The sequence below is a fragment of the Notechis scutatus genome, chromosome 2, assembly GCF_049901735.1.
Source record: "Notechis scutatus isolate UNSWTSFEM ecotype Mainland chromosome 2, rNotScu1.2, whole genome shotgun sequence".
In the NCBI taxonomy this organism is placed as follows: Eukaryota; Metazoa; Chordata; class Lepidosauria; order Squamata; family Elapidae; genus Notechis; species Notechis scutatus.
In genome coordinates this window covers 214,301,445-214,318,357 of record NC_142010.1, presented here as the reverse complement: position 1 = coordinate 214,318,357, position 16,913 = coordinate 214,301,445, and the positions used below count along the sequence as shown (strand labels likewise).

The following is a 16,913-nucleotide window of genomic DNA, read 5'->3' as shown; positions in this document are numbered from 1 at the left end:
ACTCCTGGTCCTAAAATTTGAAAGGATCTTCTTAAATCTACACTGAAACTCAGCTGTTCCAAATAATAAAGTACGTTATTGATATTAAATAATAAAATTTAGAGATCTCACTAAAAATGGAAATTACAAAGCTAAAACCACTATTTTCACTTAGTTTTGAGATTGTTCCTTTTTTAATAATTTAAAAATGCAATTCAGTTTATATCTCCAATCTCTAATTTATCTGAGATATGTTTTCTTTTAAAAAGGGAGATGGCGAAAACTCTAAGGAGCTCTTCTCCAGCTGGTGCTGGTAACTACATTTCCCCAGGGATACTTGTGCATATAGGCCATTTTCATGAGCCTAGCAGAATTTTCAAAATATGGATAAACCTCTGCTGAAAATGTATTGCGAATATTTACCAAGCATCCTGATCAGTGTACAGTTTTTTTGCAAACTGAGCAATTGATATTTCATCTATGATATCTACTTTTAACTGCATTGCTTTAATTTTATCTTTATCTTTTTTTTCTTTTGAAACAGAGCTTCAGTATTCAGCTAATCCAATGAAAATGTGCAGAGCAGAATAATGGAAGCTCCTGAGTACTTAGATTTGGATGAAATAGATTTTAGTGATGATATTTCTGTAAGTATGAGATTTTTCTGTTTATTTCTGTGCAATTGTTTCTCCTTTAAATACAGGACTGAATGATCCAGCTATTTCATAAATAATAACAAATATAGTGTTGGAAAAGGTTCAGTATCTTTAACGATTTTATCTTTTGGATAAAAAAATAAGCTGTTACTCTACCCAGCGGTCACTTAGAACATCATGTCCACTGCATCTTTCAGTGCAGGAATCCAAATTGAAGTATCAATAAACATCTGTCAGGTTGCCACACCTCTTAAGGAAATATGGTGACATGGATATAAATTTATATTTCATGATTTTTAATTAAAACATTTTAAATCTTGCAGCCTGTTCCACATTTCCAGGAGATGAGACTTGCATCAAGCCAGCTGTCCATGTAATGAGTAATTTCCCTCATTGTTCAATGTAAGAAGAGTAACCCACAACCCTCCCTATGTTAATAGACAATAATTCTTATCAACCATGTCCTGCTGATGGAATTGATGTTGAGCAACTTCTACAAAGTCACAGGTTAACACCATTAAATTTAGATGGTTTAATAATGTGCTATGATACTTATTCTTGAGCTTTTCAAAATCAGTCAGAACTTTGCTGGAAGAGCTAATGTTACAACTAGCAAGAACTGCTGCAGTTCAACAAGTATTACTCATGAACCATATAATTAAGAAGACATTTTCAGCTTTAGCAGAAGAAAGAAACAAATTGAAATACCTGCTGCTGCTTCTTAATTGTTAATAATTCATAGATCAGATGGAGTTGTTATGTGCAGAAGCCCGTTGAGCCTGACAACTGGCTCAGAGGGTTCTGAGGCAATTGTCTAATATATGATCAGCTCTTGTCCTTCTCTTAATCCATCAGAGTTACTCTTCTTCAAGGATAGCCTGAAATTCTGTGCTGATTTGTTATATCAGAAGGAGAATATATGTGATGAAGCACAGCTGAAGCCATGATCCATGACATGTCAAGATTCTGTAACTCTCTTAAGCTATGCTATAGTTTAGTTAAGGCAAAAGAAGATTCAGTTGTAGTATCGATGTGCTGGACCAAAACACACAATCCAATACTTAATTATCTACTTCAAATATGATTAAAAATTTCAATTAGCCTAGACAGTGCTCTATTGATTCACTTGAGTAAAGTATAGAGTTATTATCTTAGTTTAGAGTACCAGCAAATTCTGAGAAGATATCAGCAATAAACAGATTAAAATGTGAAAGAATCCAAGCACTTTTCAAAAATTTCCAGTTTTAAGAATGCTTTTATTAACCATAATTATGGGTGGCATGTTATGCCCTAGTGGTGAAACTGCCTAAGTTACTATATCTGGCTACTCACTGTTGGGAAAGAAAATAAACTGAATAGAGCAGTTACGTGACAATCCTGTTGGAGGGTTTTTTATAATTGTAATTTCAAGATGTGGAAATATAGAACTGTATCCTGAATAAACAACTTATATATTCTGTGGTTTCATTTCCTTATTCCAACCCCCTCCAGGAACATCCAAAGTTTGTAATTCTGAGAGCTCAGTGTTTCACTTTAATAGGAATTAAGAATCCATTTAGCCTGTAGTACATTTAGCAAACCTAAATTCAGTAATCAATTCTTATTCCATTATTAAAATGCTATCATTCCAAGGCACACACTTTGCAAAATCTTACAGAACTAATGATGCATCTTATTTCAATGTCCATAATGAGATTGTGACTACAGATTATTTTATGTTATGAATACCAGTAACAATTTTAAATAAAATAAATGTTAAATCCTCAGTAAGTCAGGGTATTAGACATATTTGTTCAGAATTTCTATTTTTATTCTGGCTTTTATGTGCCATTGTTCTTTTGTTTAATTTTCATTTGCTTGAATGTAGAACAAATTCTGAACAATTTTTCTTTCTTTGTGTCGATGTTTAATTAAGGCAAGGACTGCAAATTTATTACAGTGATCCAGTGCTCATAGTATAATGTATTCATTCAGAATAATTGACAGTTTATCCTTGTAGGATAAAGGAACATATCTCAGAACCTATGGAAGCATAAAACAAAGCAACCTTTTCTTCCTATAGCATCTCATTAATGATGTTACTGTCAGTTCTAGAAATAGGTAATACAAATTCTCCAGTCTCATAATGAGTGCTGTAAAACACCATTGACTACATGCAATTAAATAAGGCAGTCTTGTGCCTTCCCAAGAATGCCAGTGGGGGGTGGGACCATGGTTTTCTCCTTGTTAGTTCTTTGATTAGAGTATTTCAGGGTAATATCCTTATCAAGGAACTACCAAGAAGAAACCCACATCCCCACCAACACTAGCAGGACAAACTACTATGTTTAAACAGGATGCAAACACCAAATTCACCAGAACTGATTACGTACCTACCTTACCAATAGAGGCCCTTGGCCTCCTAACACTTCACCTGTTTAACTCAAATATGAGAGTGACATGAAGTAGAAGAATCATGCTGGCTCAGACATTGTCCAGATTAATAAAGCCCATGTCAGACATTGGGGAACTAGGAAAGTCTGATAACAATTGGGCTACTGGAATAAAGCATACATGGATGAGCAAGAGAACCTTGAATTGATTGAATTACACTACAACAGTAATCCTAATGAGAAGCGATATATGAAAGATATGAAGGAACTATGGATGGACAGAAGATTTGCATCCACACTAAATGAGAAACAGCTAGTTACCCAATGATTCAAAATTGTGAAGGAGATGGTTTCACAACTTGAGAAGGACCAATTAAAGCCAACCTTAAATCCCTGACTCAAGAATATCTGAAAAGACACCTGAATATGCAGCCAACATTGAAGTTGGAACATCATTGACACCCTCCTCCATTGCAAACCACAGCAGCTGATGTGGGGCTTAAGATGATGGACAAATGACCTACAGTCAACCCTAAAGACTAGTTACCAAGGGTCATGGAGAAGTACCGTCAGATAATATACCAAAAGGTGCCAAGAGAGCCCTCACAGCCATCCCTACTACCACCATAACTGTAATCATTGCACTGTTGTAATCCTGGAGATGTTTGACTACACAGTCAAGAAGAACAAAGGCTCACAGCACTGGCTACCAGGCTAAGAAGATACACTAAAGAAACAGAGGCCAAGAAATAAATGTCCTGTTGTCCAAAGAACCATCCAACAGCAGAGCAACAACATAGTAGCAGCAGAGCTACCATAATTGGAACTCAACAGTACTGGAAGAATATATAGGAGAAAAAGAAAACACATAACACCAGTGCAATGCAAAGTGGCTGCAGGATCTGAGAATGAACTACAACAACCTCCCAGAACAGGAACCAGTTACAGTAGTAAACATCCAATGATGACTAAGTACAGATAGTCCTCAACTTATGGCCACAATGGAGCCCCAAGTTTCTGTTGCTAAGGGAGGCATTTGTTAAGTGAGCTTTCCCCATTTTATGACCTTTCCTGCCACAGTTTTTAAGTCAATCACTGCAGTTGTTAAATTAATAACATGGTTGTTAAGTGAATCTGACTTCTCCATTGACTTTGATTGTTGGAAAGTTGCAAAAGTGGATTGCATGCAACTGTCATAAATATGAGTCAGTGGCCAAGCATCTGATTTTTTTTTCAAATGACCATGAGGATGCTGCAATGGTCATAAATGTGAAAAATGGTTGTGAGTCACTTTTTTCAGGATTGTTGTAACTCTGAACAGTCACTAAATGAACTGTTGTAAATCAAGGACTAACTGTACATAAAGAGCTGGACATCACCTGGCCCAGGAATGATTCACACTTAGTAGCTAAAGAAACTAACAGCACTGCATTAATGTTTAGCAGTACAGATGAATCATCTGCTAGCAACTAGCTCCTACCTAGACTGGCTACCACAAGGAAGAACAGTTTTGATCATGAAAGACTCCCACAAGGAAACAGTTCCATCCAACTTCCAGCCAATAACCTACCTTCCCATAATATGGAAAGTTCTGTCAGTTAGATAACCAGAAGAGTGGATATGGATATAAGCTCAAGAGTGGAATTACCATCAGCCGCCTCCTCTACATGGATGATATAAACTTATATGCTAAGAGTGAATGAGACATTGAATTTCTGACCCAGTTAAGACAGATCTACTGTGGGATGTCATTTGGCCTGGAGAAGTGTGGCCGGATGATAGTCAAGAGAGAGTAAGCAATCAAGACTGATGAGGTGGAATTACAAATGGGCCACATAGAAGACATACAGACCATATTCAAGTCCTTTGTATCCTACGATGAAGAGACAAGCAAGACAGCAACATCTTAGATGGTGTTTGAGTGTACCACCAAATGATAAGAAAAGCCCTGAAGAGCCAGCTCAATGGGAAGAATAAGATCAATGCCATCAAAATGTATTCCCTGCCAGTCACCAGATACCCTGCCGGTATAGTGAGTTGGCCAAAGGAGGACACCAAAGGTTTGTTGAGTTCAGAGCCACTGTTCTGGATGAAATCAGAGCATTCAGGAATATATAAATCAGGTGACATTCAAAGAACAGCAGCTAAGAGGACACCTGAGGCAGCAGCAGACGTGAGAGGAAGAGTAAACAGACAATGCCAAGGCAAGTCAAGACTCTGCATGGCATATATTATTGACAGATAGCTGGGGTGGCAGACATTGGGAACTCCTACCAGTAGCTGGAAGGGACTGGGTTAAAAGATAGCATAGGGGGACATCATAGCAGCAGAAGGACAGGCTCTAAGAACCGGATTCATAGAAACGAAGATCTATCACCCTAGACAGGACCAAAGATGCAGATTGTGCAAGGAGACCTCAGAGACAACCCAACATATAGTAGCAGGGTGTAAGATGCAGGCAGGAAAATCATAAACTGCATGGTACAACCAGGTAGCTGGCATTGTGTACAAGAACATGTGCACAATATATGGGTTAGACCCGCCCCCATTCCAGATGGGAGATTCCACACAATATAATGGAGAATATCAAGATTTCTGGATCCAGATGGACAGATAGGTACTGGCCAGTCAACCAGACATTGAGGTAGTAGATAAAGACCAGAAGACAGTGGTAGTGATAGATGTAGCAGTGCCAAGTAGCAGCAACATCAGGAAGAAGGAGCATGAGAAGCTGCAGAAGTACCAGGGCTGAAGGAAGAACTTGAGAGGATGTGGAGACTAAAGACCAAAATAATCCCAGTAGATTATTTAGAACTGTGACTCCTAAACTGGGAGAGTGGCTCCAACATATCTCAGGAACATCAGAGCTCTCTCTCCAGAAGAGCGTAATGCTAGAAACAACTAAGAGCCTGTGATGAACTATCAGACTCCCAGGCCTCTCAGATTGAAAAAGATACATACTGCCCATAAAGGCTTTTAAAATATATTTGTGTGTTTGTTTCTTGGAGCACACTGGTGCTGTTCTGGTATTGTTTCTGCTAAATTAAATTCTGTGCTTAGAAGAAACTGGATGTTAACGAAACAGTCTAGCCAAAGGTATGTTCAGTAGAAGCAAAGCATACATATTATTCTTTTATAGAAAACAATGACTAAAAATCCACCATTTCTGTATAATTTATTTTAAAATTTCTCCACAATAACATAAGTCTTTAAGTAAGTTAAAAAGAAAATTATAATAGCCATACAGCATTTGCTGGGATAATAAATAGCTTCCTTCATAATGTGTGGGTCCATTTAAATACTGTTTCTCAATTATAAGATTAAACAAATAGGGCAAAACAATATTTAAAACTGACTTGCAAGATAGTTTGATAGCCATTTCCAATGAAATTGGATAGAAGCTAAGGAATGGAAGAAAATGAAAAGTTGCTAGTCACCTAGGAAAGAAGTGAGCAATGTTGCTTCTTGGTTGCTTTTTCTAATTTGAAATTCTGTTACTCTATTTACAGAAATGGCTGATATTTTAAATGTTCATATGAGGTGGAGAGTGGAGATTCAAGATCTGAACAGAAAAAAATCTATTAATGCAATCAACCACACACTATTAAAATTGCAATCAAATTTTATAACATGTTTAATAGATTTTTTTGCAGATAATTGTACACATTTTAATGCAGTTAAAATGAAATGGATTGCCTTTCCACAAGAAGGAAAACAATATACAGAAAAAAGTTTTGGGCTAACAAACTGCACTACAATGGAATACTGTATATAAATTATGTGCAACATTTCCTGCATTCAACAAACCAAAAGTTTCTATAAGGACATGATGTTCTTTTATTTTGTAAACTATCAGTAATCAGTTCATTTAAGCAAATATTTCACATATTCTTCAGTTATTAAAGTCCACAAATGGAAACTTCTTTAATCCATTTCAAAAGGCTGTGCTATTTTGAGGCTACACTTTAACCCAGTTTCAAATTCTGGTTTCTGATCTCCTCATGAATGTAAAGGGGGAAATGCCTTTTCCACATTTAATGGTGCCCGAAGGCTTTCTTCTCTGAACAGGAAAAATAACTTTCTATAGAAATAGCTCTCTCTAATATAATATTTTAATCCTATGTGAACTCTGTTATAATTATATGTTTTAAATAAATTAACAAAAGGTACATTTATGTAACAATATCTCTGAAGTCTTTTGTTAGTGTTTTATTTCAGTCAAGACATTTAAAGTACAATTACTGTTGTTGGGACTTACAGTTTTTTAATGTTGAAAAGGTTTCTTCATACTTGAAAAGTTTGGGAAGCACCAATCTGATTTAAAAATAAAACCTTATTGTTTAGGAACATACAGTTAGATGTTTGCTTCATAATATTGATAGAATATCTGTGCTTATATTTGAGGTTTGTTTGTGCATGTGCAGTGACCCACAAACTCTGGGGATTGCTGGAAACACTTGGATTTTGAGAAAATATTATAGGCATTTTTGCAAAATGCTTTCCTGAGTCAAACCCATCCATTCATAAAAGAACTCTCAAGATGAGAACCAGTTACATTTTGTTCTCCAAAATGATGCCAACTTTTTAGGTTATAAGTATAAGGACAGAGCAGGATGGAACTTATATTTACAAAAGGACATTGCTATGTGTTTATCTATTGGCATATAGAAGTCTGAAAAAGAGAGGAACCTAGAATTAACAGAGGAGTTAGACTAAATAAACGTAATGATGGGAAAAAAAACACCACTTATTAGAATTAATCGACTTCTTTCTTTATTGCCAACATCTGCTTTGAACAACATAAATATAGACACTTCATATGGAAAACACCAGATGAACATCTTGTGAATCAAATAGAAATAGCAAATCAAATACATAATGCAAAATAGTAGAATGAGAAGTGCAATCCAGGACATTTCCAGAGCCAATTTGAAAACCAACCATGGGTTATTAAGGGTCAAATACAGGGATTTCAGCCCTTCATACTAGGCCAGATCAGGAAAAAAAATTCTACATGAAATATTGAAATTGAGATTTACTGATATAGGCTATAATAAGAAAATCTTGAAAATTGAACAATATTTCCTCTCCCCTCCCTCTTATACCAAGAGAGTTAAGATAGGGTAACTTACATTTCTTGACTATTTTGTTTAACCAGCTTCAGTTCATGTATTGCTAGGGGCCTGTCTTTCCAACTTTATCCAAGGTTATCCCAGCAGCTCTCTAATAAAGGGGTAAACATAGAAAATTATAATGTTGAGATGTCAGCAAGTTTATGACAGATGGAATACAGAATATAAGACAGAAGTTAAAAACAAATGTAATTCACACAAATTGTCCAGAATCGTATAGAGTAGAGGTATCAAACTCACATTGTCACAGTAGCATCATGTGATGTAACACAGCTTTTTTCTGCTTTGCTAAATCAGGTGTGGGCGTGGCCAGTGCATGACGCATCTGGACCGCAGGTCGCAAGTTTGATAGGCCTGGTATAGAGTCTCCTGCTTGAGCTAGGGGTTAGACTAGAAGTCCTCCAAAGCCTCTTTCAACTCTGTTATTCTGTATTCTGTGAGTGCTATTGGACAAGACAAAAGACACAATGAAAAAAAGAAAAAAATCCCAACATTTACAAAAGAACATTATCCAACTTTTGTACATAACTATCATGTTCACCAGAAAAACTGGAGGATACAAGTTTAGGGACATCAAGAAGTGTGAAGAAAACTAAAAGCAGACTCCCAGTATCACTGAGCAAGGATAATGAAAGGTATTTCAAGCACAACATTCAAAAGAGGTAGAATAGAACAAGAAAAATAAAAGGAGAGGTATTTTCAAAAATCTCAGAAAAATCACAGGAAAATTTATGGCTAAGGTGATAATATCCAAGAATAATTATGGAAGAAAGGAGGCAGGTTAGTTAAAAGAATATGGAAAATTGCACTTAAACTTTCAACTTCAGATGATAAAATGACAATACTTGTAAACAGAGAATATATTCAGACAACATCTCTATTACAAAAGGAAGCACAATTAATCTGATGAGAACAAAATAATGAAAAAAGGAGTTAGAACAAATGAAATATGGAGTTTTTCCTTTGATTCATTCACCACAGCAAAACCTTAGATCAAGGTTTGCAAACTAAGTTTTCATACTTAGATCAAGGTTTTCATGGAATTCTAGGGTTCCTCAAGAATGAGGAACCATGATGAGGTTCCATGAGCAACTAAGAGAAAACAAACAAATAATATGAACATTACCAATTTTCTGTCATTAGAAAAGCATCATATTTTCATCATCTGGGATTAGTATTCCAACAATTTCCATGGGATGAAAATATTTAAAGACCTCTAATCTAAATCATGTGAGAATATGGAATGTTAAGGTGAATTATCAGAACACCTAATCATTTTTTTTTTGGAACTCTTTATAGTAAATAAAGCTTAGCACAATATGTGAACAGCCTAATTTCATCTATAGCTTACTTTTGATCATTTGCCTATAAAGTCTTTTTCTATCCAAATCAGCTTTGACTACTGTCCCAAGATGAATGTGTGGGGCATTTACACCACAGTTATGTGAGTGCTATGTTTTGTATTTTGAATTTCTTTTTGTATACTGTTCTTGAGAAAGTTAAGGTTATATACTGTAAGAATTCAAACATTTTTTTCAGGAATATGTGGGGTCTGGCAATAATTGGATCATTGCTGGCTATGCCATTAAGAGTTAACAAATAGGAATATTATTTTTCATGTTATAATTCAAGTAAGTGTTGTGGTCATATTCCCCTGACACACACATACAAATTATTTGATCAATGATCAGAACAATAAAACAGTTGGACAGCAAAATTATATTTCAACAATATAGCATATAACCACCAATTTAAAATGGTACATCAAATTCTAATGACATACGTAATGTTATTTATCCTGGACATAATATTTATTCTTTGGTACAGCAGAACTGATTCTGCAGTAATTTGTTAGGACACTAACAAATTGCTACAGAACAGTGGAAACAAAAATTTTAGGTGCATTGTATGTGATGTTAGGTTTGTTGTCTGATAAAAGAATAACGTTTATCTGATTGTCCTGGCATGTCATATGTATATGCCAAATAATCTCAGCCACACTTTTCATAGCATTTTGGTTAAAAAATTGAGAGTATGGATGGGCTTATATATGATTAATATGAGTACTTTTTAAAATTACTGTAGTATATACTTGTGGATCAGCTCTTCTGCAGATAAGCCAAATCCAATTTTTGAGATGTATTTTTGCAACTAATAATTTCATCTTATCCAAGAGTTTGTTATCTAATATTGACTTTTTTTCTGGTCTTGCAATCTAGAAGGTGGGTATGCAGTTTATGTGCATAATGGTGCTTAAAAAGGAAGGATATCACAGAAACAGAGCTTAATAACTCTGTTCCTCCTCATATGCATTATATAAAAAGCATTCAGATGTACTGCATTTCCCAACTATTCATAAGAATATGGTTATGTAAAAAGGATTGGACCTATATCTTATGTTCTGAAATCAATTGTCAAAAAGTGAAGACTTGTTAGTATTAACTGACTGGACCAGCCAATATCAGATCCCCTAGATCAGAGGTGTCAAACTCAAGGTCCAAGGACTGGATTTGGCCCACAGGGTGTTTAGATCTGACCTGCGGGATGCCCTGGAAACAGTAAAAGACTGGCCCGCAGTGTCTCTGCCAGCTGGCTGAGGGCTACAGGTGGCCCTCCCAACCGAAAACGAAGCCCTGGAGCCCATTTTCGCTGGCAGAGTGCTCAGGCCACCATAGGGGCCCCCGACACGAGTGACATCAAGCTGGCCATACACACCCTGGCCATGCCCACCCAAGCCCTCCAAGGTCAATCATAACCCTGATGCGGCCTTCAATAAAATTGAATTTGACACCCCTGCCCTTGATCTCAAAAAAGCTTAAACTGGTTGGTTGGTTGGTTAAACTCCATTAATTTAATATTTTGGGGGGTAAGATTGATGATATAGATAGAATTGTCCCTTCCTTCCTCCTTCTTTTCTTCCTTCTTTCCTTTCCTCCTTCCTTTCTTTCCTTCTCTGCATTGGACTAAATTCATTATGCTGTATGTTAGCTAGTATACCGTAGCAGCATTTTTTGCCCATTTTGTAATATGAGTAGTATAATATTTGTTATGTATAAAGATTGGCTTAACCATTGCTAGATTATATGAGTAACTAAAGACTTCCCAAAAGAAATTATTGCAGTTTACCAGATATTTCATTGCTTAAAAGTGAATCCAATGATACTTCATGAATATCAGGTTGTATCAAAATAGAAAGAAACATTTGTTTTAATGTTTAATCCTTGATAAGTTGGTTTATTTTCCTTTATAAGATCATAGCATACCAGAAAATGTTCCTGTGTTTTGTCTATTTTTAAGAACACAAACTATGTAAACAGCAAAAATCAAAATCCATAATCAATGCAACAGTGATCCAAGAGTTCTACAATATATCCATTACTCATATTCTGTCAGCCACAATGCCTCCTTGGATGTTTAATATGATATTCCTAGAAGCACAGAAGACTAGATAATTGCACTGCAATTTAGATGGATTTGGTTTTTTATGTTTTTAAAAAGCAAACAATCCAGAAAGCATTTTGCCATTTGGATGTTCCTCTCATTTATTTATTTGATCGCACTGGGCATATGTAGGAAATGTGAGTAACTCCTTTTGTTTTGTTTGATTTTGAAAACTGCTGTGAGAAATTTACATGCACTGAATTAGTTTTTCTAGATTACAGTCAGTTGACCTGGTGTGGATGAATTTCATGCAGACTTGCTTGATACATGAATCCCTATGTCTAAAAGCAAAACTTTGAGTTGTATCCAACTGTGCCTGCCCACCAGCAAAATGGATGCATACACTGCATAATAAAGCCCTGGATAATAATAATATGTGATTCTTAATTCTTATTTTTCAGTACTCAGTAACTTCCTTCAAGACCATCCCAGAATTACGTAGGAAGTGTGATTCACAGAATGAAGATAGAACAGGTATTCTACTTTTTGGAAACTTCACTTTTACAGTTGGTGTAGGGGAGGGTGGTTTCCCCTCCCCACCTTCCCCTCACCCTAACAGTCGTCTTACAGCTCATTTTGTGTGACAGCTTTCCGTAACAATGGGTTCCTTCGTTGCTACCATCCAACCCCAAACCTAACCTCAGTTTTTTCCCTCTATTTTTTTAAGATGTTAGATCATTAGCAACGGCACCAACAAAAAGTTCCATAAAAGGATTTGGTGCTAGACAGAAAAACACAGAATTTAATCTCAGCAACTCCAAACCACAGTATATGCAACAATTTACTGAAAAACCAGAGAAACCATTAGTGACAAGACATAATGATGCAGGCGCCAATGAAAAAATGTTGGATACATTTACTGCACAGATGGTCATGACCAGTTTGAAGCATAAAGTTTTGCCAAATTCTGAAACTCTATCAAGAATGCTACAAGATAGAATCTACTCTGAAGCATGCTGTAACAGTTAAGATGAAAGCAAAGTTTTTGAGTTTAATAGTGTAAACTAAATGAAGAGACATGGCATTGAGATGAGAAACAGCTGGAGACCTTCTCTCCTCCCCCTGACAAAAAGTGTATTCAGTGTTGTTTTTCAGTTTGTAAATCGGATTAAGTGCTTTTGTTTCTTTCTTCAACGTGAAGCAAATTGTATGGATGAGAGTATCATATCTGCATGGCACTCTGAAAACCTAATTATGCATAAATCAAATGGTGGTTTCATTAATATTTTAGAATGTGAAATGCCCATAGTAGTGATTTGAAGCTTCGGTTTACGTTAGGCTTTTGCAAGTATTTTATTTCTGTATCAACTTTCACATAGCAGAAAATTGCCAGCAATTATAACTATGGCCCCAGGGGAAGGTAGATGGGGAGAAGTGAAGGAAGACTCACCAGGCAGAGATCAGCTGGGCGGTGTGGTCGAGGCAAGTGAGGGAACCAAAGAGCAGCAGCAGCAATTATGCTGTGGGCACGACTCTAGGCAGGTGAGGTGCGAAAAGGAGTGAGTAGGAGGTGGGGAGCGGAAGGGCCAGCCAGTGGTGGCATTTACCGGTTCGCCAAACTGTGGATAATCGTTACTACCAGTTCAGAAGAACTGGTCCAAACCAGCTGAATACCACCTCTGGTATAGTGGTTACATTTCTGGACCAGGAGCAGGGGGACCCAAGTTCTTTCCCTCCTTTAGGGATGGAAACTGACTGGGTAACTTTGGGCTAATCAATTTCTTTAAGCCCTAGTCTGGGCTAAAACATTGATTTGGCAACCTGATCAGAATGGTAGATTACTGTCCATAACCTTCAATGAATAGGTCTTAATCCACTTCAGCCAGTGGATTTACTTGGGATGATGATTATCATAATTAGGGTATATTATTCCGCATGGTATTGCTGAAAACTTACAATATCCATTCAGAAGATAATTTATTTTACACGGTTTGCTTCTTTATAAGGAATCATGAAACATATCCATCTCAAATTGTTTCTCAGCTCAATAAGAGAGCGTGATTGATTCGTATTAAAAAGAATCACATAAATAATAGACATAAACCACCTTTACTTTTTGATTTATATGATGCCTTTAATCCAATGTCTTAACCCATCACTTCCTCTTCACATTTCCCCCCCAAAAGCAACCCTTTGAGATAGGTTGGACCAAGAGAAAAACCAAACCACATCATTTAGTGAGCTTCCTTGGATCTGAACCCAGGTCTTCCCAGCTCTTGAAGCACCACACCACCCTGACTTCAAGATATAGTAGTTGACAACCCTTATTTTATTGGCCTTGTCTTTATTCTTGCATCCTCTAGATGTATACACAGCCTGCCTCTATATATTCTGGAGAAGTCCCCGCAAGTACAACCTCTCCTTTTTATGGAATCTATGTTTAGCAGCCTTTCACTTTGTTAAGAATGTTGGTCTGTCAGAAGTAAAATCACAACTTGCCTTCTCTTTATCCAGTTGAGAAAGAATAATTGAAAGTATATATATGAATGAAAAGAAGAAAAAGAGAAATGGAGAGAAAATGATACATTATTAGTATAGATATGTTTTGAGTTCTGTAAAGATAGCCAATGACTTCCTCTACAAGTAGAATATAGAACAACCCAATTTCTCTCTAACCTCAGCAGCTACTCCTTGCTTTCTTTGGTATGAGTAGGCAGTTGAAAGGGTTTTCTTTTCTATTTTTAATCAATCATGGTTTGTCATGACTCAAAGAACTGTGATTCATCCAAGCTACTTCTCAAATAAGCCAATTTCAAAACATGATTTGTAAGATGATTAATCATGCTAAATTGCAATTAAACTAAAATTTAAACAGACACTTCCAGTCTTTTCACACCAGCACAAAAGTATGGGAGGCAGTTGCTCCTGACCAGCATCTGAGACATTTTTTGCCAATTATGACAGAAACTGAAACAGTTTCAGAGATACTTCCTATAATTTGAAGTATATATGTGATCTGTCTCTGTTTAATAGGAGCAATGCTATACATTCTGATAACACCACTTCATAAAACATTTTATATTTTTTTTTGTCCCAATTATTCACAAAGACATTTGATAGGTTATGTCACTCTGGATACACTTATGGGTTCAAACGCATTAATTTCCATTCTGTCTAGCCTATAATTGTGCATCAAGATGGTAAATGAATCTCACGGTGAGCAGCAAGTTTAACCAGCTCTATTATACTACAAGTGCAGGCTGATTGCCCTCTAGAAAAAAAAGATCAAAGGGCTGGAGGCAGAATTGTACACGCTTAGTCTGGTTCCCATGCAGCCACAGCACCTTTCAATTAGACTATATCTAGACATGTGAGGGCATCACAAGAGGGGATACTGAGGCTCTCAGCCCATGGAAAATCAGGTACTGTACTGAGCCTTCTCAGGGACACTCACAAAATAATCCTCCCCACCAGAATTCTTCTTACTATAGATCAGGGTCATCTTTTATATTTTTTGGTTCATAATTTGTATATTCAAAGATCAAAAGATGCTTACTTTCACTTTCTTCAAGAAAAGATTTTATACACACGCATTCTTATGCATATATAAATAAATGCAATGTGTTTTTTTTTCAAAATAATAATAATAATAATTTGCTTTGCAGGAGTTCAGCAGGAAATTGCAGATTCAGAACTCCGAAAGACTAGTTGTTTCTTTCTAGATTTTGCCTCTTGAAAGGCTGACAACTGTACTTGCAAAATTTTCATAGACAAAATGGCCAAATTTATGACAGAGGAAGGGTCAGCTTTATGTTAGCAGTCCAAACAAATACAGAGAGATATACAATTGGTTTTTTTAAATTTTGGAAAGCCACCTGTGTCTTTTAAGAGATGTTCAATAAATAGATGTCCATAAAGTGAAGCTTTCTTTGTCATAGAGTCAGCAGGCAGAAAGGAAAAGCAGAGAATACACATTTATTTTATTTACTGCATCTTCAGGTCAGTTACTGACTTCTGATGGCTGCCTGGAGTAGCCCCTGAAATTTTCTCGATGAGGCTTTTCAGAAGTGGTTTGCCATTGCCTCTTTCCTAGAGCTGAGAGTGACTAGCCCAAGCACACACAGTGGTGGAATGGGACAGTTTCTGTTGCCACTTCGCCACTGTCACCTTTCTGCAGTCACCTCATTGTGGCCAATTCGCTCCAGGACATCTTGCCCCAGCCAACTCTCCATGGGGACAACCCCATGAACTTCAGCATTCTGCTCTGGTTTCCAAATCCGGCCTGTCTTAAGGGAGGCGAAAGTTCCTACCAGCCTACACTACTTCTCTGGAGGCTTCCTCGCCTCACTTTCTGGCACCCCCATCTATGAAAAGCAGGCTAAGCAGAAATCACTGTTCTGTGTGCACACACACACACACACACAAAATTCTGAACTTGGGGACTTTTATCTGCATCTGAGCTGGCGAGCTGCCAGCCATCCCCTGGCTTGGGGAGAAAGATTGCTCCTTTGGCCTGTTGCAGTGGACCCTGGTGGCTCCTGGGTTCGGAGAGGGGCAAACAAGGACAGTGACAGGGCAACTCACTCCTGACAGCAAAAGATGGGCTAATCAGGAATCATTGTTCGGGGCTGGATTCTTAAGTGGGAAGAGCCTTTGTGGCAAAGTTGGGAACAAGTCCTGTTACCATTCTTGCTTGCCCCTCTCCCCACATAGGAGCTGTCAAGAGTTTTGCCTAGCACACCAAAGGAGAGGTCCTTCTCCCCCAGTACAATTGGCTGCTTGCAGCTCAGATGCAAATAAAAGTCCCCAACCTTGGAATTGTGTGTGTGTATGTGTGTGTGTGTACTTGTGTGTGTGTAACAATGACTCCTGCTTAGCCCACCTTTCGCAAGGGGTACTGGAAAGCAAGGTGAGAAACCTTTGGAGGAATGTGGGCTGGTAGGAACCTTCATCTCCCTTAAGCCAGGTTGGCTTTGGAAGCCAGAGCGGAAAGCCCAGGGTTGCAGCGAGTTGTGTCCACTGCCAGTTGGCCAGGGCGAGGTGTCCCACAGCAGGTTGGCTGCTGCAAAGTGGCCAGGATGATGTGACTGCTGTAAGATGACTGTGACAAGTTGTCCAGATCCCCACATATAGCTGGCTTTGAGCCTAAGGCAGGACTACCACTCACAGTCTTCCAGGTTCTTGCATGATTCCTTAACCACCATACTATACATGTGATCCTATGAAAATAGACATTGCTTTAGGCAAAGAAAGTTAAAGTAATTTCTGTGAGTAGTTACTTAGAATCTTAAAGTCATGCCTAGCAGTCTCTTATTTTATAGACAAATTTTTGAAAAGGAATAGTTTTTTGAATGAATGAATAAAATACTATGCTCTTCACCCTAAGCTATAAT

General features: G+C 37.3%; 1 protein-coding gene across 4 annotated transcripts in view; it reads left to right on the top strand.

Annotated features, from left to right (window-relative positions):
* The window catches only part of SNCAIP (synuclein alpha interacting protein), a 113,910-nt gene that overhangs the window by 59,860 nt on the left and 37,137 nt on the right, over positions 1-16,913 (top strand). For 3 of the 4 annotated variants that reach the window (XM_087958022.1, XM_087958021.1, XM_087958024.1), the window contains exons 2-3: positions 524-626; positions 11,982-12,054. In XM_087958022.1, the coding sequence (XP_087814148.1) occupies positions 570-626; positions 11,982-12,054 (130 nt within the window). In that variant the 5' untranslated portion in view covers positions 524-569. Of the gene's footprint in view, positions 1-523; positions 627-1,021; positions 1,143-11,981; positions 12,055-16,913 lie in introns of those variants that run through there. The other variant, XM_087958025.1, reaches the window with a different exon arrangement.